The 23,644-nt window shown below is 48.6% G+C and overlaps 1 protein-coding gene across 1 annotated transcript in view; it reads left to right on the top strand.

Moving 5' to 3' along the window:
- Window positions 1-23,644, top strand: part of LOC130213171 (calcium-transporting ATPase type 2C member 1-like) — a 31,589-nt gene that overhangs the window by 5,711 nt on the left and 2,234 nt on the right. The window contains 17 exon segments of the mRNA XM_056444638.1: window positions 657-765; window positions 839-991; window positions 1,288-1,356; window positions 4,314-4,389; window positions 4,464-4,530; window positions 4,660-4,784; window positions 7,957-8,054; window positions 8,371-8,466; window positions 8,564-8,653; window positions 13,483-13,587; window positions 13,670-13,718; window positions 13,721-13,825; window positions 17,073-17,243; window positions 17,685-17,782; window positions 20,661-20,682; window positions 21,586-21,700; window positions 21,896-21,932. Of these exon segments, the coding sequence (XP_056300613.1) occupies window positions 657-765; window positions 839-991; window positions 1,288-1,356; window positions 4,314-4,389; window positions 4,464-4,530; window positions 4,660-4,784; window positions 7,957-8,054; window positions 8,371-8,466; window positions 8,564-8,653; window positions 13,483-13,587; window positions 13,670-13,718; window positions 13,721-13,825; window positions 17,073-17,243; window positions 17,685-17,782; window positions 20,661-20,682; window positions 21,586-21,700; window positions 21,896-21,932 (1,585 nt within the window).

Raw genomic sequence — 23,644 nt, 5'->3', positions numbered from 1 at the left:
TATGTGTACTCTATATGTGTACTCAGTGTGTGTGTACTCAGTGTGTACTCAGTGTGTATGTGTACTCAGTGTGTATGTGTACTCAGTGTGTATGTGTACTCTGTGTGTATGTGTCCTCAGTGTGTGTGTGTCCTCAGTGTGTGTGTGTCCTCAGTGTGTGTGCGTGTCCTCAGTGTGTGTCTTTAGTGTGTGTACTCTGTGTGTGTCCTCAGTGTGTGTACTCTGTGTACTATGTGTGTACTCTGTGTGTGTACTCAGTGTGTGTGTGTGTACTCTGTGTGTGTCCTCAGTGTGTGTACTCTGTGTACTATGTGTGTACTGTGTGTGTGTACTCTGTGTGTGTCCTCAGTGTGTGTACTGTGTGTGTGTACTCTGTGTGTGTCCTCTGTGTGTGTCCTCAGTGTGTGTGTGTACTGTGTGTGTCCTCAATGTGTGTGTGTACTCTGTGTGTGTCCTCAGTGTGTGTGCGTGTCCTCAGTGTGTGTCCTCAGGCTGTGTGCGTGTCCTCAGTGTGTGTGTGTCCTCAGTGTGTGTGTGTGTCCTCAGTGTGTATGTGTACTCTGTATGTGTACTCTATATGTGTGTGTGTACTGTGTGTGTGTACTCAGTGTGTACTCTGTGTGTGTACTCAGTGTGTACTCTGTGTGTGTCCTCAGTGTGAGGGACGGCCTCCTGCAGCAGCTCCTGGCCAGAGAGCTGGTTCCTGGAGACACCGTGTGTCTGTCAGTGGGGGACAGAGTCCCAGCTGACCTGAGGCTGGTGGAGGTACACACACACACACACACAGAGTACACACACAGAGTACACACAGACACACAGAGACCCACTCCCCCCCCAGGCCTGTGACCTGTGTGTGGACGAGTCCAGCCTCACCGGGGAGACGTCCCCCAGCTCCAAGTCCACTGGCCAGCAGGCGTCCTCCAGCGGAGACATCGCCACCTGCTGCAACCTGGCCTTCATGGGGACCCTGGTGCGCTGCGGCAGGGCCAAGGTACCAGGACCTCCAGAGCTAGACCTCCAGACCTCCAGACCTATAGTCCTCTAGACCTCTAGTCCTCTAGACCTCTAGTCCTCTAGACCTCTAGACCTATAGTCCTCTAGTCCTCTAGACCTCTAGTCCTCTAGACCTCTAGACCTCCAGACCTTCAGACCTGAAACCAGCCATGTAATAGTACTGACCGTTGGATTGCGGTCTTGCTGGTGGTCTGTATTGGGAGCTGAGCCCCTCAGACAGAAGGAGACGGTTCAGACCACAGAGGATTAAGTGATGCTGCTGGTCTTCCTCAGGGCATCGTCATCGGGACCGGAGAGCACTCTGAGTTTGGGGAGGTCTTCAAGATGATGCAAGCAGAGGAGGTAGGTGGGTCTGGACCCGGAGCTCATTGTTCATGAAGTAAGCCTCAGTGGTCTGCTGTCTCCATGTGAGCCCTCACCCCTAGAGGCCACACACGGAACTGTGACCTGGTTTCACTGTAAAGGTGCGTTCACACCAGAAGCAAAACTATTTTTTCGCACGACCGAATCCCATGAAAAGTCAACGTTGTGGCTGCGATAGACGCCTTATTTTCCCGGGCGGCGCGTTTGGGGCGACGCGATATATATTAATGTCATGAACCCAAACACGAGGGTGTTGGTGTGTGGGACGTCCTCAACAAGTATAAAGCAGAACTAGTGGTGAGTTATTCTGGTGGATGAAGGAGATGATAACGGTCTCTACGGAGACGAGACACAGAGATAAGCCCCGCCCCTCGCGGAACGTCTCGACGCTCATGGCAAGAACACGGTGAACGAGTAAACCCACGCGTTTTGGGCGACGCGAAAAATTGCTTCGCTTTTGGTGTGAAGGCACCTGCAGGGTCTCTATGTAGAGCTACAGTGTAGACAACCTGCAGGGTCTCTATGTAGAGCTACAGTGTAGACCACCTGCTGGGTCTCTATGTAGAGCTACAGTGTAGACCACCTGCTGGGTCTCCATGTAGAGCTACAGTGTAGACCACCTGCTGGGTCTCTATGTAGAGCTACAGTGTAGACAACCTGCAGGGTCTCTATGTAGAGCTACAGTGTAGACCACCTGCTGGGTCTCTATGTAGAGCTACAGTGTAGACCACCTGCTGGGTCTCCATGTAGAGCTACAGTGTAGACCACCTGCTGGGTCTCTATGTAGAGCTACAGTGTAGACGACCTGCAGGGTCTCTATGTAGAGCTACAGTGTAGACAACCTGCAGGGTCTCTATGTAGAGCTACAGTGTAGACCACCTGCTGGGTCTCTATGTAGAGCTACAGTGTAGACCACCTGCTGGGTCTCCATGTAGAGCTACAGTGTAGACCACCTGCTGGGTCTCTATGTAGAGCTACAGTGTAGACAACCTGCAGGGTCTCTATGTAGAGCTACAGTGTAGACCACCTGCTGGGTCTCTATGTAGAGCTACAGTGTAGACCACCTGCTGGGTCTCCATGTAGAGCTACAGTGTAGACCACCTGCTGGGTCTCTATGTAGAGCTACAGTGTAGACGACCTGCAGGGTCTCCATGTAGAGCTACAGTGTAGACCACCTGCTGGGTCTCTATGTAGAGCTACAGTGTAGACCACCTGCTGCAGGGTCTCTATGTAGAGCTACAGTGTAGACAACCTGCTGCAGGGTCTCTATGTAGAGCTACAGTGTAGACCACCTGCTGCAGGGTCTCTATGTAGAGCTACAGTGTAGACCACCTGCTGGGTCTCTATGTAGAGCTACAGTGTAGACCACCTGCTGGGTCTCTATGTAGAGCTACAGTGTAGACCACCTGCTGGGTCTATATGTAGAGCTACAGTGTAGACCACCTGCTGCTGGGTCTCTATGTAGAGCTACAGTGTAGACAACCTGCTGCAGGGTCTCTATGTAGAGCTACAGTGTAGACCACCTGCTGCAGGGTCTCTATGTAGAGCTACAGTGTAGACCACCTGCTGGGTCTCTATGTAGAGCTACAGTGTAGACCACCTGCTGGGTCTCCATGTAGAGCTACAGTGTAGACCACCTGCTGGGTCTCTATGTAGAGCTACAGTGTAGACGACCTGCAGGGTCTCCATGTAGAGCTACAGTGTAGACCACCTGCTGGGTCTCTATGTAGAGCTACAGTGTAGACCACCTGCTGCAGGGTCTCTATGTAGAGCTACAGTGTAGACAACCTGCTGCAGGGTCTCTATGTAGAGCTACAGTGTAGACCACCTGCTGGGTCTCTATGTAGAGCTACAGTGTAGACCACCTGCTGGGTCTCTATGTAGAGCTACAGTGTAGACCACCTGCTGGGTCTATATGTAGAGCTACAGTGTAGACCACCTGCTGGGTCTCTATGTAGAGCTACAGTGTAGACGACCTGCAGGGTCTCCATGTAGAGCTACAGTGTAGACCACCTGCTGGGTCTCTATGTAGAGCTACAGTGTAGACCACCTGCTGCAGGGTCTCTATGTAGAGCTACAGTGTAGACAACCTGCTGCAGGGTCTCTATGTAGAGCTACAGTGTAGACCACCTGCTGCAGGGTCTCTATGTAGAGCTACAGTGTAGACCACCTGCTGGGTCTCTATGTAGAGCTACAGTGTAGACCACCTGCTGGGTCTATATGTAGAGCTACAGTGTAGACCACCTGCTGCAGGGTCTCTATGTAGAGCTACAGTGTAGACTACCTGCTGCAGGGTCTCTATGTAGAGCTACAGTGTAGACCACCTGCTGCTGGGTCTCTATGTAGAGCTACAGTGTAGACCACCTGCAGGGTCTCTATGTAGAGCTACAGTGTAGACCACCTGCTGCTGGGTCTCTATGTAGAGCTACAGTGTAGACCACCTGCAGGGTCTCTATGTAGAGCTACAGTGTAGACCATCTGCAGGGTCTCCATGTAGAGCTACAGTGTAGACCACCTGCTGGGTCTCTATGTAGAGCTACAGTGTAGACCACCTGCAGGGTCTCCATGTAGAGCTACAGTGTAGACCACCTGCTGGGTCTCTATGTAGAGCTACAGTGTAGACCACCTGCTGGGTCTCTATGTAGAGCTACAGTGTAGACCACCTGCTGGGTCTCTAGAGCTACAGTGTAGACCACCTGCTGGGTCTCTAGAGCTACAGTGTAGACCACCTGCAGGGTCTCCATGTAGAGCTACAGTGTAGACCACCTGCTGGGTCTCTAGAGCTACAGTGTAGACCACCTGCAGGGTCTCCATGTAGAGCTACAGTGTAGACCACCTGCTGGGTCTCTATGTAGAGCTACAGTGTAGACGACCTGCTGGGTCTCCATGTAGAGCTACAGTGTTTTCTTCTCATGGTTTCTGTGGGTCGTTCTCAGGCTCCTAAGACCCCGCTACAGAAGAGCATGGACCTGCTGGGCAAGCAGCTGTCGCTCTACTCCTTTGGCATCATAGGTGTGTTGGTATTGAGTCCTCTTCATCTCCTCCTCTTCATCATGGCTCTGTGCTGAGTGGTTTCTGTGTCTCAGGGGTCATCATGCTGATGGGATGGCTGCAGGGGAAGAGGATCCTGGACATGTTCACTATCGGAGTCAGGTACCTGGAACCAATAGAAACACACAGCGAGCCTTCAGGTCGCCTGGTGTGCCTCGCTGGGCTGATAACCTGTAGAGAGTGAAGTCTCCTGTTATCACTTATCGGATGTATTGATTATGGATCATTCAGTCTGGCGGTCGCTGCCATCCCGGAGGGTTTACCCATCGTGGTGACGGTGACGCTGGCACTCGGTGTGATGCGCATGGTGAAGAAAAGAGCCATCATCAAAAAGCTTCCCATCGTAGAAACTCTGGGTAGCTAACCACACTTCATCCTTCAGTTTATCATAAACACTCATCATCACATAGAGGAACACTTCATCCTTCAGTTTATCATAAACATTCATCATCACATAGAGGAACACTTCATCCTCCAGTTTATCATAAACATTCATCATCACATAGAGGAACACTTCATCCTCCAGTTTATCATAAACAATCATCACATAAACACTTCATCCTCCAGCTTATCATAAACACTCATCATCACATAGAGGAACACTTCATCCTTCAGTTTATCATAAACACTCATCACATAGAGGAACACGTCATCCTTCAGTTTATCATAAACACTCATCATCACATAGAGGAACACTTCATCCTCCAGTTTATCATAAACATTCATCATCACATCGAGGAACACTTCATCCTCCAGTTTATCATAAACATTCATCATCACATAGAGGAACACTTCATCCTTCAGTTTATCATAAACATTCATCATCACATAGAGGAACACTTCATCCTTCAGTTTATCATAAACATTCATCATCACATAGAGGAACACTTCATCCTCCAGTTTATCATAAACATTCATCATCACATAGAGGAACACTTCATCCTCCAGTTTATCATAAACATTCATCATCACATAGAGGAACACTTCATCCTTCAGTTGATCATAAACACTCACCATCACATAGAGGAACACTTCATCCTTCAGTTTATCATAAACATTCATCATCACATAGAGGAACACTTCATCCTCCAGTTTATCATAAACACTCATCATCACATAGAGGAACACTTCATCCTTCAGTTTATCATAAACACTCATCATCACATAGAGGAACACGTCATCCTTCAGTTTATCATAAACACTCATCACATAGAAGAACACTTCATCCTCCAGTTTATCATAAACATTCATCATCACATCGAGGAACACTTCATCCTCCAGTTTATCATAAACATTCATCATCACATAGAAGAACACTTCATCCTCCAGTTTATCATAAACATTCATCATCACATCGAGGAACACTTCATCCTCCAGTTTATCATAAACATTCATCATCACATAGAGGAACACTTCATCCTCCAGTTTATCATAAACATTCATCATCACATAGAGAAACACTTCATCCTCCAGTTTATCATAAACAATCATCATCACATAGAGGAACACTTCATCCTCCAGTTTATCATAAACATTCATCATCACATAGAGGAACACTTCATCCTCCAGTTTATCATAAACAATCATCATCACATAGAGGAACACTTCATCCTCCAGTTTATCATAAACAATCATCACATAGAGGAACACTTCATCCTTCAGTTTATCATAAACATTCATCATCACATAGAGGAACACTTCATCCTTCAGTTTATCATAAACACTCATCACATAGAGGAACACTTCATCCTTCAGTTTATCATAAACATTCATCATAACATAACCACTTCATCCTTCAGTTTATCATAAACATTCATCATAACATAACCACTTCATCCTTCAGTTTATCATACACATTCATCATCACATAAACACTTCATCCTCCAGTTTATCATAAACACTCATCATCACATAACTACTTCATCCTTCAGTTTATCATAAACATTCATCATCACATAAACACTTCATCCTCCAGTTTATCATAAACACTCATCATCACATAACCACTTAATCCTTCAGTTTATCATAAACATTCATCATCACATAAACACTTCATCCTCCAGTTTATCATAAACACTCATCGTCACATAGAGGAACACTTCATCCAGTTTATCATAAACATTCATCATCACATAAACACTTCATCCTCCAGTTTATCATAAACACTCATCACATAGAGGAACACTTCATCCTCCAGTTTATCATAAACTATCATCACATAAACACTTCATCCTCCAGTTTATCATAAACACTCATCATCACATAGAGGAACACTTCATCCTCCAGTTTATCATTAACAATCATCATCACATAAACACTTCATCCTCCAGTTTATCATAAACATTCATCATCACATAGAGGAACACTTCATCCTTCAGTTTATCATAAACACTCGTCACATAGAGGAACACTTCATCCTTCAGTTTATCATAAACACTCATCACATAGAGGAACACTTCATCCTCCAGTTTATCATAAACACTCACCATCACATAGAGGAACACTTCATCCTCCAGTTTATCATAAACATTCATCATCACATAGAGGAACACTTCATCCTCCAGTTTATCATAAACATTCATCATCACATAGAGGAACACCATCCTTCAGTTGATCATAAACACTCATCACATAGAGGAACACTTCATCCTCCAGTTTATCATAAACACTCACCATCACATAGAGGAACACTTCATCCTCCAGTTTATCATAAACATTCATCATCACATAGAGGAACACTTCATCCTCCAGTTTATCATAAACATTCATCATCACATAGAGGAACACTTCATCCTTCAGTTTATCATAAACATTCATCATCACATAGAGGAACACTTCATCCTTCAGTTTATCATAAACATTCATCATCACATAGAGGAACACTTCATCCTTCAGTTTATCATAAACACTCATCATCACATAGAGGAACACTTCATCCTCCAGTTTATCATAAACACTCACCATCACATAGAGGAACACTTCATCCTCCAGTTTATCATAAACATTCATCATCACATAGAGGAACACTTCATCCTCCAGTTTATCATAAACATTCATCATCACATAGAGGAACACTTCATCCTTCAGTTGATCATAAACACTCACCATCACATAGAGGAACACTTCATCCTCCAGTTTATCATAAACATTCATCATCACATAGAGGAACACTTCATCCTCCAGTTTATCATAAACATTCATCATCACATAGAGGAACACTTCATCCTTCAGTTGATCATAAACATTCATCATCACATAGAGGAACACTTCATCCTCCAGTTTATCATAAACATTCATCATCACATAGAGGAACACTTCATCCTCCAGTTTATCATAAACATTCATCACATAAACACTTCATCCTTCAGTTTATCATAAACATTCATCATCACATAAACACTTCATCCTTCAGTTTATCATAATTTATATACCATCATCAAACAGACCAATCACAGCGCTGCGTTGTTCAGACTCAACGTGGGGGCGGGTCTTAGCCGAGTGTCAAAGTGCCTTCCTGTTCTCCGACAGGCTGCTGTAACGTGATCTGTTCAGACAAGACGGGAACGCTGACCAAGAACGAGATGACCGTCACGCAGCTGTTCACGTCGGATGGACTCCACGCCGAGGTGACCTTCATCTTCTGTCATGTTGTCTTCTTCGTCTTCATCACTCACAACATCTGAATATATCCACTTCATAAAAACACAGTTAGGAAAAGCTTTGATATCTTAAACCATCAGAATGTCCGTTTCAGTCCCTCAATACTCTACTTCCTGTTAGGAAATGAAATTATACTTCCTGTTAGGAAATGAGACTGTACTTCCTGTTAGGAAATGAGACTCTACTTCCTATTGAGTCCTCAAGTTTACTTCCTCAAGTCTGGAGCTTCAACAGGAAGTAGGAGTCGTGCTGGGTTGTTGAACCCCAGAGGTTGTCTTGCAGGTGTCGGGCGTGGGCTACAATGGAGCAGGGGAAGTCCTCCTGGACGGAGACGTCGTCCACGGCTTCTCCTGTCCGTCCATTAGCAAGGTCGTTGAGGTGAGTCAACGTGGACCAGCTGGACAATGATGTCATCACTGTCTCAGGTGGGCTGTGTGTAAGTCAGCTGGACAATGATGTCATCACTGTGTCTCAGGTGGGCTGTGTCTGCAACGACTCGGTCATCAGGAATCACAATTTGTTGGGACGACCAACAGAGGGAGCGCTCATCGCCCTCGCCATGAAGGTGAGACTCACCTGGAGTCCATGTGTGTGTATATACAGTATGTGTGTGTACAGTACATGTGTGTATATGTGTAGGGCTGCAACTAACTATTATTTTGTTAATCGGTTGATTATTTTATCGATTAATCGGATAAAAAAAAACTTTAATTTTTTACATTACATGTCATTTAGCTGACTCTTTTATCCAAAGCGACTTACAACTTACAATCCTGTTACATTCATTCACCGTAGACGCAGCTACAGGGAGCAATTCAGGGTTAAGTGTCTTGCTCAAGGACACATCGACTAGGGAGGGGATTGAACCTCAAACCCCCTGATTGAAAGACGGACCAGCTACCCACTGACCCACAGTCAACCCTTTATTCAAAACAGGGTCCGTACGGTCATGGAAAACCTGGAAAAGTCATGGAATTTTTAAATGGCTATTAGCAGGCCTAGAAAAGTAATCGAAAAAAATAAAATCCCAAAATATTTGGAAAAGTAATGTAAATTTGTTTTATTCAAATGTTAATTTACACGGTATATATCAGGGTTTTTCCTGGGTCAAAATGGGTCTTCGGTGCTCCCAAAAAAAATTTCATTGGTCATGAGGATGAACGTGTTCATTGGTCATGAGGATTAACCTGTTCATTGGTCATGAGGATGAACCTGTTCATTGGTCATGAAGATGAACCTGGTCATGAGGATGACCCTGTTCATTGGTCATGAGGATGAACCTGTTCATTGGTCATGAAGATGAACCTGGTCATGAGGATGAACCTGTTCATTGGTCATGTGATTAACCTGTTCATTGGTCATGAGGATGAACCTGTTCACTGGTCATGAGGATGAACCTGTTCACTGGTCACCATGGTGATGAACCTGTTCATTGGTCATGTGGATGAACCTGTTCACTGGTCATGTGGATGAACCTGTTCACTGGTCATGAGGATGAACCTGTTCACTGGTCATGAGGATGAACCTGTTCACTGGTCATGAGGATGAATCTGTTCATTGGTCATGTAGATGAACCTCTTCATTGGTCATGGGATGAACCTGTTCATTGGTCATGGGATGAACCTGTTCACTGGTCATGAGGATGAACCTGTTCATTGGTCATGAGGATGAACCTGTTCATTGGTCATGAGGATGAACCTGTTCATTGGTCATGAGGATCAACCTGTTCACTGGTCATGTGGATGAACCTGTTCACTGGTCATGAGGATGAACCTGTTCACTGGTCATGAGGATCAACCTGTTCACTGGTCATGTGGATGAACCTGTTCACTGGTCATGAGGATGAACCTGTTCACTGGTCATGAGGATGAACCTGTTCACTGGTCATGAGGATGAACCTGTTCATTGGTCACCATGGTGATGAACCTGTACACTGGTCATGTGATGAACCTGTTCACTGGTCATGTGATGAACCTGTTCACTGGTCATGAGGATGAACCTGTTCACCATGGTGATGAACCTGTTCATTGGTCATGTGGATGAACCTGTTCATTGGTCATGAGGATGAACCTGTTCATTGGTCATGTGGATGAACCTGTTCATTGGTCATGTGGATGAACCTGTTCACTGGTCATGAGGATGAACCTGTTCACTGGTCATGAGGATGAACCTGTTCATTGGTCATGAGGATGAACCTGTTCATTGGTCATGAGGATGAACCTGTTCATTGGTCATGTGGATGAACCTGTTCATTGGTCATGTGGATGAACCTGTTCACTGGTCATGAGGATGAACCTGTTCACTGGTCATGAGGATGAACCTGTTCACTGGTCATGAGGATGAACCTGTTCACTGGTCATGAGGATGAACCTGTTCACTGGTCATGAGGATGAACCTGTTCATTGGTCATGTGATGAACCTGTTCACTGGTCATGAGGATGAACCTGTTCACTGGTCATGAGGATGAACCTGTTCACTGGTCATGAGGATGAACCTGTTCACTGGTCACCATGGTGATGAACCTGTTCACTGGTCATGAGGATGAACCTGTTCACTGGTCATGAGGATGAACCTGTTCATTGGTCATGGTGATGAACCTGTTCATTGGTCATGAGGATGAACCTGTTCACTGGTCATGAGGATGAACCTGTTCACTGGTCATGAGGATGAACCTGTTCACTGGTCATGAGGTTGAACCTGTTCACTGGTCATGAGGTTGAACCTGTTAATTGGTCATGAGGATGAACCTGTTCACTGGTCATGAGGATGAACCTGTTCATTGGTCATGAGGATGAACCTGTTCACTGGTCATGAGGATGAACCTGTTCACTGGTCATGAGGATGAACCTGTTCACTGGTCATGAGGTTGAACCTGTTCACTGGTCATGAGGTTGAACCTGTTAATTGGTCATGAGGATGAACCTGTTCACTGGTCATGAGGATGAACCGGTTCACTGGTCACCATGGTGATGAACCTGTTCACGAGGATGAACCTGTTCATTGGTCATGAGGATGAACCTGTTCATTGGTCATGAGGATGAACCTGGTCATGTGGATGAACCTGTTCACTGGTCATGAGGATGAACCTGTTCACTGGTCATGAGGATGAACCTGTTCACTGGTCATGAGGATGAACCTGTTCACTGGTCATGAGGATGAACCTGTTCACTGGTCATGGGATGAACCTGTTCACTGGTCATGAGGATGAACCTGTTCACTGGTCACCATGGTGATGAACCTGTTCATTGGTCATGAGGATGAACCTGTTCACTGGTCATGAGGATGAACCTGTTCATTGGTCATGAGGATGAACCTGTTCATTGGTCATGAGGATGAACCTGTTCATTGGTCATGAGGATGAACCTGTTCACTGGTCATGTGGATGAACCTGTTCATTGGTCATGAGGATGAACCTGTTCACTGGTCATGAGGATGAACCTGTTCACTGGTCATGAGGATGAACCTGTTCACTGGTCACCATGGTGATGAACCTGTTCACGAGGATGAACCTGTTCATTGGTCATGAGGATGAACCTGGTCATGAGGATGAACCTGGTCATGTGGATGAACCTGGTCATGAGGATGAACCTGGTCATGTGGATGAACCTGTTCACTGGTCATGAGGATGAACCTGTTCACTGGTCATGAGGATGAACCTGTTCACTGGTCATGAGGATGAACCTGTTCACTGGTCATGAGGATGAACCTGTTCACTGGTCATGAGGATGAACCTGTTCATTGGTCATGAGGATGAACCTGTTCATTGGTCATGGGATGAACCTGTTCACTGGTCATGAGGATGAACCTGTTCACTGGTCATGAGGATGAACCTGTTCACTGGTCATGAGGATGAACCTGTTCATTGGTCATGGGATGAACCTGTTCACTGGTCATGAGGATGAACCTGTTCATTGGTCATGTGGATGAACCTGTTCATTGGTCATGAGGATGAACCTGTTCATTGGTCATGTGGATGAACCTGTTCATTGGTCATGAGGATGAACCTGTTCATTGGTCATGAGGATGAACCTGTTCATTGGTCATGAGGATGAACCTGTTCACTGGTCATGAGGATGAACCTGTTCATTGGTCATGTGGATGAACCTGTTCATTGGTCATGAGGATGAACCTGTTCACTGGTCATGAGGATGAACCTGTTCACTGGTCATGAGGATGAACCTGTTCATTGGTCATGTGGATGAACCTGTTCATTGGTCATGTGGATGAACCTGTTCATTGGTCATGAGGATGAACCTGTTCACTGGTCATGTGGATGAACCTGTTCACTGGTCATGAGGATGAACCTGTTCATTGGTCATGAGGATGAACCTGTTCATTGGTCATGTGGATGAACCTGTTCACTGGTCATGAGGATGAACCTGTTCATTGGTCATGAGGATGAACCTGTTCATTGGTCATGAGGATGAACCTGTTCATTGGTCATGTGGATGAACCTGTTCACTGGTCACCATGGTGATGAACCGTCACAAACAGACTGACAGCTCTCCTCTCCTGAGCAGTGGTCCCCATGTGGCCCCGCCCCCTGAACAATATCAGACGCGTTACGATGTATTATTTTGTTCACCTGGCCCGCTGCCGTTGAGATTGCAGTGAGACGCGGAAAAAATGTGGAGTGGTGCTCTTTTGATGGGACGGCGTCTCGGCCAATCAGCGTTCAGATGTCCACAGCGTTTGGGAAGTTAGGTTAGCTTGAATGTTAGTCCGCTACATCTGCTGCTGTCACGCTGCACGGTGTAGCGATGCTAACAAAGTACCCTTACGTTAAACACGATGTGATTTAGCATATTTTTAGAATCGATACTTCATTAAAAGAGCGATCAGAGCGCACGCGCTGCTCCGTTAAATGTTGTCTGCACGTGCAGCACAGCGCTCACAGCGAGTGGGGGCGTGGCTTATCTCTGTTGCCTTTCTCCGTGGAAAAATATTTTCCGCTATCCGCCACGGAATAAATAACCACGTTTTCTACGTTATCCTCTTGTGGAAATGCCACACACGTGGTGACATGTAGCGCCCTGGTGTCTGGGTTCATAACGTCACCCGGAGGCGCACTCAGCTCCGTGAATGTCTCCGACTACGTGAAGGACTTCCGCATCCAGCGCCACGTGAGCAGCAGCAGCCAATTAGATTCATCAACAGAGGAGCAGCTCAGCGCTGATTGGCTCTCACAACGCAGCGTTCCGTCTCTCCCTCCGCTCTGTTTCCCCAGCGCCGCGCTCAACTAAACTTTGTTTATACTCCGTGACTTATTGAGCGCTGTAATCATCACAACGAATCGATAATGAAATTCATTGCCAACTATTTTAATAATCGATTTTATCGATTCGTTGTTGCAGCCCTATATGTGTGTATACACACTGTGTCCCTGCTGTGTAGATGGGTCTGGAGAGCCTGCAGCAGGAGTACGTCCGTCTGGAGGAGTGTCCCTTCACCTCGGAGCAGAAGTGGATGTCTGTGCGCTGCGTCCACCGCACGCTGCAGGTCACATAACGCCGTCCCTGTTGCCGTGAACCCGCCGAGCCATCGGTGGATGATTGATGACCTGTGACTCCTCCCCCTGCAGGATAAACCCGGAGTGTTGTTCATGAAGGGAGCGTACGAGCAGGTGATGCCCTCTGCAGCTCCTACAACAGCAGAGGGAGCGCGCTGTCTCTGAGCCACCAGCAGAGGGAGCTGTACCAGCAGCAGACCAGCTACATGGGCTCTGCGGGGCTCAGAGGTGTGTGTGTGTGTGTGTGTGTGTGTGTGTGTGTGTGTGTGTGTGTGTGTGTGTGTGTGTGTGTGTGTGTGTGTGTGTGTGTGTGTGTGTGTGTGTGTGTGTGTGTGTGTGTGTGTGTGTGTGTGTGTGTGTGTGTGTGTGTGTGTGTGTGTGTGTGTGTGTGTGTGTGTGTGTGTGTGTGTGTGTGTGTGTGTGTGTGTGTATTAATCGGATTTAAATTTTTTACATTATTACTAGTGCTGTGAAAAATAACGCGTTAATTAAATTACAGGATTAACTAGTTTTTGTTTTTTAACGCATGCGCAGAATGAGCTTCAATCCGTCTGTTGTTGGTCGTCGGGACGAAAAAAAAGTCACTTGCAAAATGAGCTTCCAATCCACCACTTCAATCTGAACTCTGTCCGCTCTCATGCAGACGGTCTGTTCATCGGTAATGATCCTTCCGCAGGTTCACCTCCGGAAACCTTGTTACGACTTTTACTTCCTGTAGATCAGGGTCTCAACACGTCGATCGCGACCTGCCAGTCGATCGCGCGAGTGTCGGTAGATCAATGACATTAAAGAGATTGGCCCGCCCCCTGACATGTTCTCTAGAGCACGTCTTTGTTCTTTTATTAAACGTCTGTTGTTGATCGTCTCTAACCAGCAGCATGTCATTTCTGTCTCTTCGCGTTGCGTTAACACTTATCGATCTCCGTCTGGCGCGCCACAGAGCTCCGTGCGCGCGCATCGGGACCGAGCAAAACAAAAGTCACTTGTCAATCTGTCCACCTGTCCGGGCCGGTGAGGTTTCAGCTTTGCAGCGGTGTCCCCGCCGTCCCTTTCATCACGGCCCAGTTCATGAAGAAAACCCACACAGTCAGTTTGCCTCAGCAGCTGCTAGAGGAAGACTAGAGGCCTTTAGATTGTGTCATGGTGGAGTTAATGGTTGACAAACAAGAGAAACATGTTCTGTTTAACCTCCTGTTACCTTTACATTTACTAACATATTTTACCCTCGGGTCAATTTGACCCCAGCAATTAAAACCTCCAGAAAATTATTAGAATTAATATTGCTTCCCAAGTTTAAGTGTGAGGTACTTTATGTTTGTTTGTTGACTACCTAAATAGCCCTTTAAATAAATAAAAAAGTTGATATTTCTGATATGTTTGACACAGTGAAAAACAGCCTGGGGTCAAATTGACCCCAAAGAACACCGACATTAAACATTGAATGGGGTCAAATTGACCCGAAAGGTAACAGGAGGGTTAAACATTCTGTTTAGGATGAAGATGTATTAATGTTCCATATGGAAGAAAACTGCTAAATAACTGCTGAGTTGCAGCACCATTGTATAGAAGAATGTATAAATGTATATATCCGTCTTTTGTCATAAATCTCTGTTCTCACAAAATATACCGAGAATATCGGTAATATGTGATTAATCCGATTAAAATTTTTAATCGTTTCACAGCCCTAATTATTACATTACATGTCATTTAGCTGACTCTTTTATCCAAAGCGACTTACAACTTACAATCCTGTTACATTCATTCACCGTAGACGCAGCTACAGGGAGCAATTCAGGGTTAAGTGTCTTGCTCAAGGACACATCGACTAGGGAGGGGATTGAACCTCAAACCCCCTGATTGAAAGACGGACCAGCTACCCACTGACCCACAGTCAACCCTTTATTCAAAACAGGGTCCGTACGGTCATGGAAAACCTGGAAAAGTCATGGAATTTTTTAATGGCTATTAGCAGGCCTAGAAAAGTAATTTAAAAAAATAAAATCCCAAAATATTTGGAAAAGTAATGAAAATTTGTTTTATTCAAATGTTAATTTACACGGTATATATCAGGGTTTTTCCTGGGTCAAAATGGGTCTTCGGTGCTCCCAAAAAAAATGTTCATTGGTCATGAGGATGAACCTGTTCATTGGTCATGAGGATGAACCTGTTCATTGGTCAAGAGGATGAACCTGTTCATTGGTCAAGAGGATGAACCTGTTCATTGGTCAAGAGGATGAACCTGTTCATTGGTCATGAAGATGAACCTGGTCCTGAGGATGAACCTGTTCATTGGTCATGAGGATGAACCTGTTCATTGGTCATGAGGATGAACCTGTTCATTGGTCACCATGGTGATGAACCTGTTCACTGGTCATGAGGATGAACCTGTTCATTGGTCATGAGGATGAACCTGTTCATTGGTCATGAGGATGAACCTGTTCATTGGTCATGAGGATGAACCTGTTCATTGGTCATGTGGATGAACCTGTTCATTGGTCATGAGGATGAACCTGTTCACTGGTCATGGTGATGAACCTGTTCATTGGTCATGAGGATGAACCTGTTCATTGGTCATGAGGATGAACCTGTTCATTGGTCATGAGGATGAACCTGTTCATTGGTCATGAGGATGAACCTGTTCACTGGTCATGAGGATGAACCTGTTCATTGGTCATGAGGATGAACCTGTTCACTGGTCATGAGGATGAACCTGTTCATTGGTCATGAGGATGAACCTGTTCATTGGTCATGAGGATGAACCTGTTCATTGGTCATGAGGATGAACCTGTTCACTGGTCATGAGGATGAACCTGTTCATTGGTCATGTGGATGAACCTGTTCACTGGTCATGAGGATGAACCTGTTCACTGGTCATGAGGATGAACCTGTTCACTGGTCATGAGGATGAACCTGTTCATTGGTCATGTGGATGAACCTGTTCACAGCGCACACAGCGAGTGGGGGCGTGGCTTATCTCTGTTGCCTTTCTCCGTGGAAAAATATTTTCCGCTATCCGCCACGGAATAAATAACCACGTTTTCTACGTTATCCTCTTGTGGAAATGCCACACACGTGGTGACATGTAGCGCCCTGGTGTCTGGGTTCATAACGTCACCCGGAGGCGCACTCAGCTCCGTGAATGTCTCCGACGACGTGAAGGACTTCCGCATCCAGCGCCACGTGAGCAGCAGCAGCCAATTAGATTCATCAACAGAGGAGCAGCTCAGCTGATTGGCTCACAACGCAGCGTTCCGTCTCTCCCTCCGCTCTGTTTCCCCAGCGCCGCGCTCAACTCAACTTTGTTTATACTCCGTGACTTATTGAGCACCGTAATAATCACAACGAATCGATAATGAAATTCATTGCCAACTATTTTAATAATCGATTTTTATCGATTCGTTGTTGCAGCCCTATATGTGTATAGACACAGTGTGTGTACACATACACACACTCACCCGTCCATGTCCACCTGTAGTTCTGGCCTTTGCCTCCGGGTCTGTGATGGGGGACCTGGTCTTCGTGGGTCTGGTGGGCATCATGGACCCCCCCAGGTCGGGGGTCAAGGAGGCCGTGGGGATGCTCATCGGCTCTGGAGTGGCCATCAAGATGATCACGGGAGACTCCAAGGAGACGGCCGTGTCCATCGGTAAGGAGCAGCACAGAGTTTAAAGGCAACAACCAGATATTTATTATTATATTCTTTATGATTACAGTTCAATAAATCATCACTGATCGGTGATCAATAAGTCGTCTGATCTCTGATCAATAAGTATCTCTGATCGATAAGTGTCTCTGATCAATAAGTCGTCTGATCACTGATCAATACGTGTCTGATCACTGATCAATAAGTCGTCTGATCAATACCTGTCTCTGATCACTGATAAATACGTGTCTGATCAATACGTGTCTCTGATCACTGATCAATAAGTCGTCTGATCACTGATCAATACGTGTCTCTGATCACTGATCAATAAGTCGTCTGATCACTGATCAATAAGTCATCTGATCACTACGTGTCTCTGTTCAATACGTGTCTCTGATCACTGATCAATACGTGTCTCTGTTCAATACGTGTCTCTGTCCTCAGCCAGTCGTCTGGGTCTGTTCTCTAAAGGCTCTCAGTCGTTGTCTGGAGACGAGGTCGACCAGCTGGACCTGCAGCACCTGTCTCACATCGTCCCCAGAGTGAGACCTACACCTGTCTCACACCTCACTGTCAACACCTGTCTCACACCTCACTGTGGCAACACCTGTCTCACCTCACTGTCAACACCTGTCTCACACCTCACTGTGTCAACACCTGTCTCTCACCTCACTGTCAACACCTGTCTCACACCTCACTGTGGCAACACCTGTCTCTCACCTCACTGTGTCAACACCTGTCTCACACCTCATTGTGGCAACACCTGTCTCACACCTCACTGTGTCAACACCTGTCTCTCACCTCACTGTGTCAACACCTGTCTCACACCTCATTGTGGCAACACCTGTCTCACACCTCACTGTGTCAACACCTGTCTCTCACCTCACTGTGTCAACACCTGTCTCTCACCTCACTGTCAACACCTGTCTCACACCTCACTGTGTCAACACCTGTCTCACACCTCACTGTGTCAACACCTGTCTCACACCTCACTGTCAACACCTGTCTCACACCTCACTGTCAACACCTGTCTCACACCTCACTGTCAACACCTGTCTCACACCTGTCTCACCTCACTGTCAACACCTGTCTCTCACCTCACTGTCAACACCTGTCTCACACCTCACTGTCAACACCTGTCTCACACCTCACTGTCAACACCTGTCTCACACCTCACTGTCAACACCTGTCTCACACCTCACTGTCAACACCTGTCTCACACCTCACTGTCAACACCTGTCTCACACCTCACTGTCAACACCTGTCTCACCTCACTGTCAACACCTGTCTCACACCTCACTGTCAACACCTGTCTCACACCTCACTGTCAACACCTGTCTCACCTCACTGTGTCAACACCTGTCTCACCTCACTGTCAACACCTGTCTCACACCTCACTGTGTCAACACCTGTCTCACACCTCACTGTGTCAACACCTGTCTCACACCTCACTGTGTCAACACCTGTCTCACACCTCACTGTGTCAACACCTGTCTCACACCTCACTGTCAACACCTGTCTCACACCTCACTGTGTCAACACCTGTCTCACACCTCACTGTGTCAACACCTGTCTCTCCTACCACTGTGTCAACACCTGTCTCACACCTCACTGTGTCAACACCTGTCTCACACCTCACTGTGTCAACACCTGTCTCACACCTCACTGTCAACACCTGTCTCACACCTCACTGTGTCAACACCTGTCTCACACCTCACTGTGTCAACACCTGTCTCACACCTCACTGTGTCAACACCTGTCTCACACCTCACTGTGTCAACACCTGTCTCACACCTCACTGTCAACACCTGTCTCACACCTCACTGTGTCAACACCTGTCTCACACCTCACTGTCAACACCTGTCTCACACCTCACTGTGTCAACACCTGTCTCACACCTCACTGTGTCAACACCTGTCTCACACCTCACTGTCAACACCTGTCTCTCACCTCACTGTGTCAACACCTGTCTCTCACCTCACTGTCAACACCTGTCTCTCACCTCACTGTCAACACCTGTCTCTCACCTCACTGTGTCAACACCTGTCTCACACCTCACTGTGTCAACACCTGTCTCTCACCTCACTGTGTCAACACCTGTCTCTCACCTCACTGTGTCAACACCTGTCTCACACCTCACTGTCAACACCTGTCTCTCACCTCACTGTGTCAACACCCGTCTCACCTCACTGTCAACACCTGTCTCACACCTCACTGTCAACACCTGTCTCACACCTCACTGTGTCAACACCTGTCTCACACCTCACTGTCAACACCTGTCTCACACCTCACTGTCAACACCTGTCTCACACCTCACTGTCAACACCTGTCTCACACCTCACTGTCAACACCTGTCTCACACCTCACTGTCAACACCTGTCTCACACCTCACTGTGTCAACACCTGTCTCACACCTCACTGTCAACACCTGTCTCACACCTCACTGTGTCAACACCTGTCTCACACCTCACTGTCAACACCTGTCTCACACCTCACTGTCAACACCTGTCTCACACCTCACTGTCAACACCTGTCTCACACCTCACTGTCAACACCTGTCTCACACCTCACTGTCAACACCTGTCTCACACCTCACTGTCAACACCTGTCTCACACCTCACTGTCAACACCTGTCTCACACCTCACTGTGTCAACACCTGTCTCACACCTCACTGTCAACACCTGTCTCACACCTCACTGTGTCAACACCTGTCTCACACCTCACTGTCAACACCTGTCTCACACCTCACTGTGTCAACACCTGTCTCACACCTCACTGTGTCAACACCTGTCTCACACCTCACTGTGTCAACACCTGTCTCACACCTCACTGTCAACACCTGTCTCACACCTCACTGTGTCAACACCTGTCTCACACCTCACTGTCAACACCTGTCTCACCTCACTGTGTCAACACCTGTCTCACACCTCACTGTCAACACCTGTCACACACCTCACTGTCAACACCTGTCTCACACCTCACTGTCAACACCTGTCTCACACCTCACTGTCAACACCTGTCTCACACCTCACTGTCAACACCTGTCTCTCACCTCACTGTGTCAACACCTGTCTTCCCCCCCGGGGTCCCACGGGGGGGTGGGTCCCCTGTACCTAAGGGGTCCCAGGGGTCCCACTAGGGGGGGGTCACCCTGTCCTAAGGGGTCCCAGGGGCCCACTAGGGGGGGTCACCCTTTTAACCCATGGTCCATGGGCCCCCTGGGTCACCCTGCCTAACCCATGGGTCCAGGGGTCCCACATGGGTCCCCCGGGGGTCCCATGAGGTCCAGGGGTCCCCCCTATGTAAACCCGGGACCTGAAGGTCCCCATATTCAACACCGTTAAGTCAAAGGGTTCAAATCATGTCCCCGGGTTTTAACACCTCAGGCCAAACCTGAATCCTGTCCCCCGTCCCCCCAGGCAACACCGGGGTCCAACCACGGTAACCCCGCCTCCTGAAACCGCCCACATCCGGGGAAAAAGGGGCCTCACACCCCTGCAAACCGGCCAAAATCCTGTAACCCCTTCCAACCTCATGTACACCTGTCTCACACCACTGTCAACACCTGTCTCACACTCACTGTCAACACCTGTCTCACACTCACTGTCAACACCTGTCTCACCCTCACTGTCAACACCTGTCTCACACTCACTGTCAACACCTGTCTCACCTCACTGTCAACACCTGTCTCACACCTCAGTGTCAACACCTGTCTCACCTCACTGTGCAACACCTGTCTCACACCTCACTGGTCAACACCTGTCTCACACATTCAAACCTGTCTCACACTCACGTGTCAACACCTGTCTACACCTCACTGGTCAACACCTGTCTCACACCTCACTGTTCAACACCTGTCTCACACTCACTGTCAACACCTGTCTCACCCCTCACTGGTCAACACCTGTCTCACACCTCCTGTGTCACACCTCTCACACTCACTGTCAACACCGCTACACCTCATGCAACACCTGTCTCTCACCTCACTGCATCACTGTCTCACGGACCCAACGTCACACACGTACGGGGCACATGGGAAAGTTCACTCACTGCAAGGGTTCATCGGCCAGCTGCGTCACAAAGGAAGTCGTCATTGAGTCCGGGTAGACGTGATCATGTCCTGACCTAAAAGGTCCACATACCAAAACCCTTTACAGAGAGGTCCCCATGGGGCCCACTAGGAGGTCACTCCTGTACCTAGGATCCAATCAGGTCCATGTCCAACTGGGAGGTCATTCCTGACCTGGGGAGCCATGGGTCCCCTGGTGGGGTCATCTCCGGGTACCTGAGGAGGCCCAGAGGTCTGGCCCCATAGGCGGTGGGACCCTGACGAGGGTCCATCAGGTCAGAGGTCGACGCGTAGGACAGCATCATCACCCGCGGGCCTGCTGGGCAAGGTGCTGAGTGTTGCCACGGTCATCGCCTGTGGGACGCTGCTGTTTCTGCCTTCTGGAGGGAGGTGCGCGTCACTTCCTGGTCACTTCCTGTTTCCAGAGAGGACATGAGGAATGTTACGACGCAGTAACAGTGACTGTTGTGCTTGTTGGTCCAGCTGCAGGACAACGTGATCACGCCCGAGACACCACCATGACCTTCACCTGCGCCGATGTGCCTCTTCGACATGTTCCGCGCTCTCCTTTCGCGCTCTGGGTAGCCTTCGTGGCGGGGAGCTGGCCACCTTTGGCCTTCAGGTAGCGGTGACCTTGTGACCTTCAGGCGGCGGTGACCTTGTGACCTTCAGGTAGCCGACCTTGTGACCTTCAGGCAGCCGTGACCTTGTGACCTTCAGGCAGACGGTGACCTTGTGACCTTCAGGTAGCCGGTGACCTTGTGGCCTTCAGGCAGCCGGTGACCTTGTGACCTTCAGGTAGCCGGTGGCCTTGTCACCTTCAGGTAGCCGGTGACCTTCAGGTAGCCGGTGACCTTGTGACCTTCAGGCAGCCGGTGACCTTGTGACCTTCAGGCAGCCGGTGACCTTGTGACCTTCAGGCAGCCGGTGACCTTGTGACCTTCAGGCAGCCGGTGACCTTGTGGCCTTCAGGCAGCGGTGACCTTACCTTCAGGTAGTCGGTGACCTTGTGGCCTTCAGGCAGCGGTGACCTTGTGGCCTTCAGCGGCGGTGACCTTGTGGCCTTCAGGCAGCCGGTGACCTTGTGACCTTCAGGCAGCCGGTGACCTTCAGGCAGCCGGTGACCTTGTGGCCTTCAGGCAGCCTGTGACCTTCAGGTAGCGGTGACCTTGGCCTTCAGGCAGCCGGTGACCTTCAGGTAGCCGGTGGCCTTGTGACCTTCAGGTAGCCGGTGGCCTTCAGGTAGCCGGTGACCTTGTGACCTTCAGGTAGCCGGTGGCCTTCAGGCAGCCGGTGACCTTGTGACCTTCAGGTAGCCGGTGACCTTGTGGCCTTCAGGCAGCCGGTGACCTTCAGGTAGCCGGTGGCCTTGTCACCTTCAGGTAGCCGGTGACCTTCAGGTAGCCGGTGACCTTGTGACCTTCAGGCAGCCGGTGACCTTGTGGCCTTCAGGTAGCCGGTGACCTTGTGACCTTCAGGCAGCCGGTGACCTTGTGACCTTCAGGTAGCCGGTGACCTTGTGACCTTCAGGCAGCCGGTGACCTTGTGACCTTCAGGCAGCCGGTGACCTTGTGACCTTCAGGTAGCCGGTGACCTTGTGGCCTTCAGGCAGCCGGTGACCTTGTGACCTTCAGGTAGCCGGTGGCCTTGTCACCTTCAGGTAGCCGGTGACCTTCAGGTAGCCGGTGACCTTGTGACCTTCAGGCAGCCGGTGACCTTGTGACCTTCAGGCAGCCGGTGACCTTGTGACCTTCAGGCAGCCGGTGACCTTGTGACCTTCAGGTAGCCGGTGACCTTGTGGCCTTCAGGCAGCCGGTGACCTTGTGACCTTCAGGTAGCCGGTGACCTTGTGGCCTTCAGGCAGCCGGTGACCTTGTGGCCTTCAGGCAGCCGGTGACCTTGTGACCTTCAGGCAGCCGGTGACCTTGTGACCTTCAGGCAGCCGGTGACCTTCAGGCAGCCGGTGACCTTGTGGCCTTCAGGCAGCCTGTGACCTTCAGGTAGCCGGTGACCTTGTGGCCTTCAGGCAGCCGGTGACCTTCAGGTAGCCGGTGGCCTTGTGACCTTCAGGTAGCCGGTGGCCTTCAGGTAGCCGGTGACCTTGTGACCTTCAGGTAGCCGGTGGCCTTCAGGCAGCCGGTGACCTTGTGACCTTCAGGTAGCCGGTGACCTTGTGGCCTTCAGGCAGCCGGTGACCTTCAGGTAGCCGGTGACCTTGTGACCTTCAGGTAGCCGGTGGCCTTGTGACCTTCAGGTAGCCGGTGGCCTTGTGACCTTCAGGTAGCCGGTGGCCTTCAGGTAGCCGGTGGCCTTGTGACCTTCAGGTAGCCGGTG

This window comes from Pseudoliparis swirei, chromosome 22 (assembly GCF_029220125.1).
Source record: "Pseudoliparis swirei isolate HS2019 ecotype Mariana Trench chromosome 22, NWPU_hadal_v1, whole genome shotgun sequence".
Taxonomy (NCBI): Eukaryota; Metazoa; Chordata; class Actinopteri; order Perciformes; family Liparidae; genus Pseudoliparis; species Pseudoliparis swirei.
The sequence above is the reverse complement of the archived record's forward strand: the minus strand, read 5'-3'. Positions and strand labels throughout refer to the sequence as shown.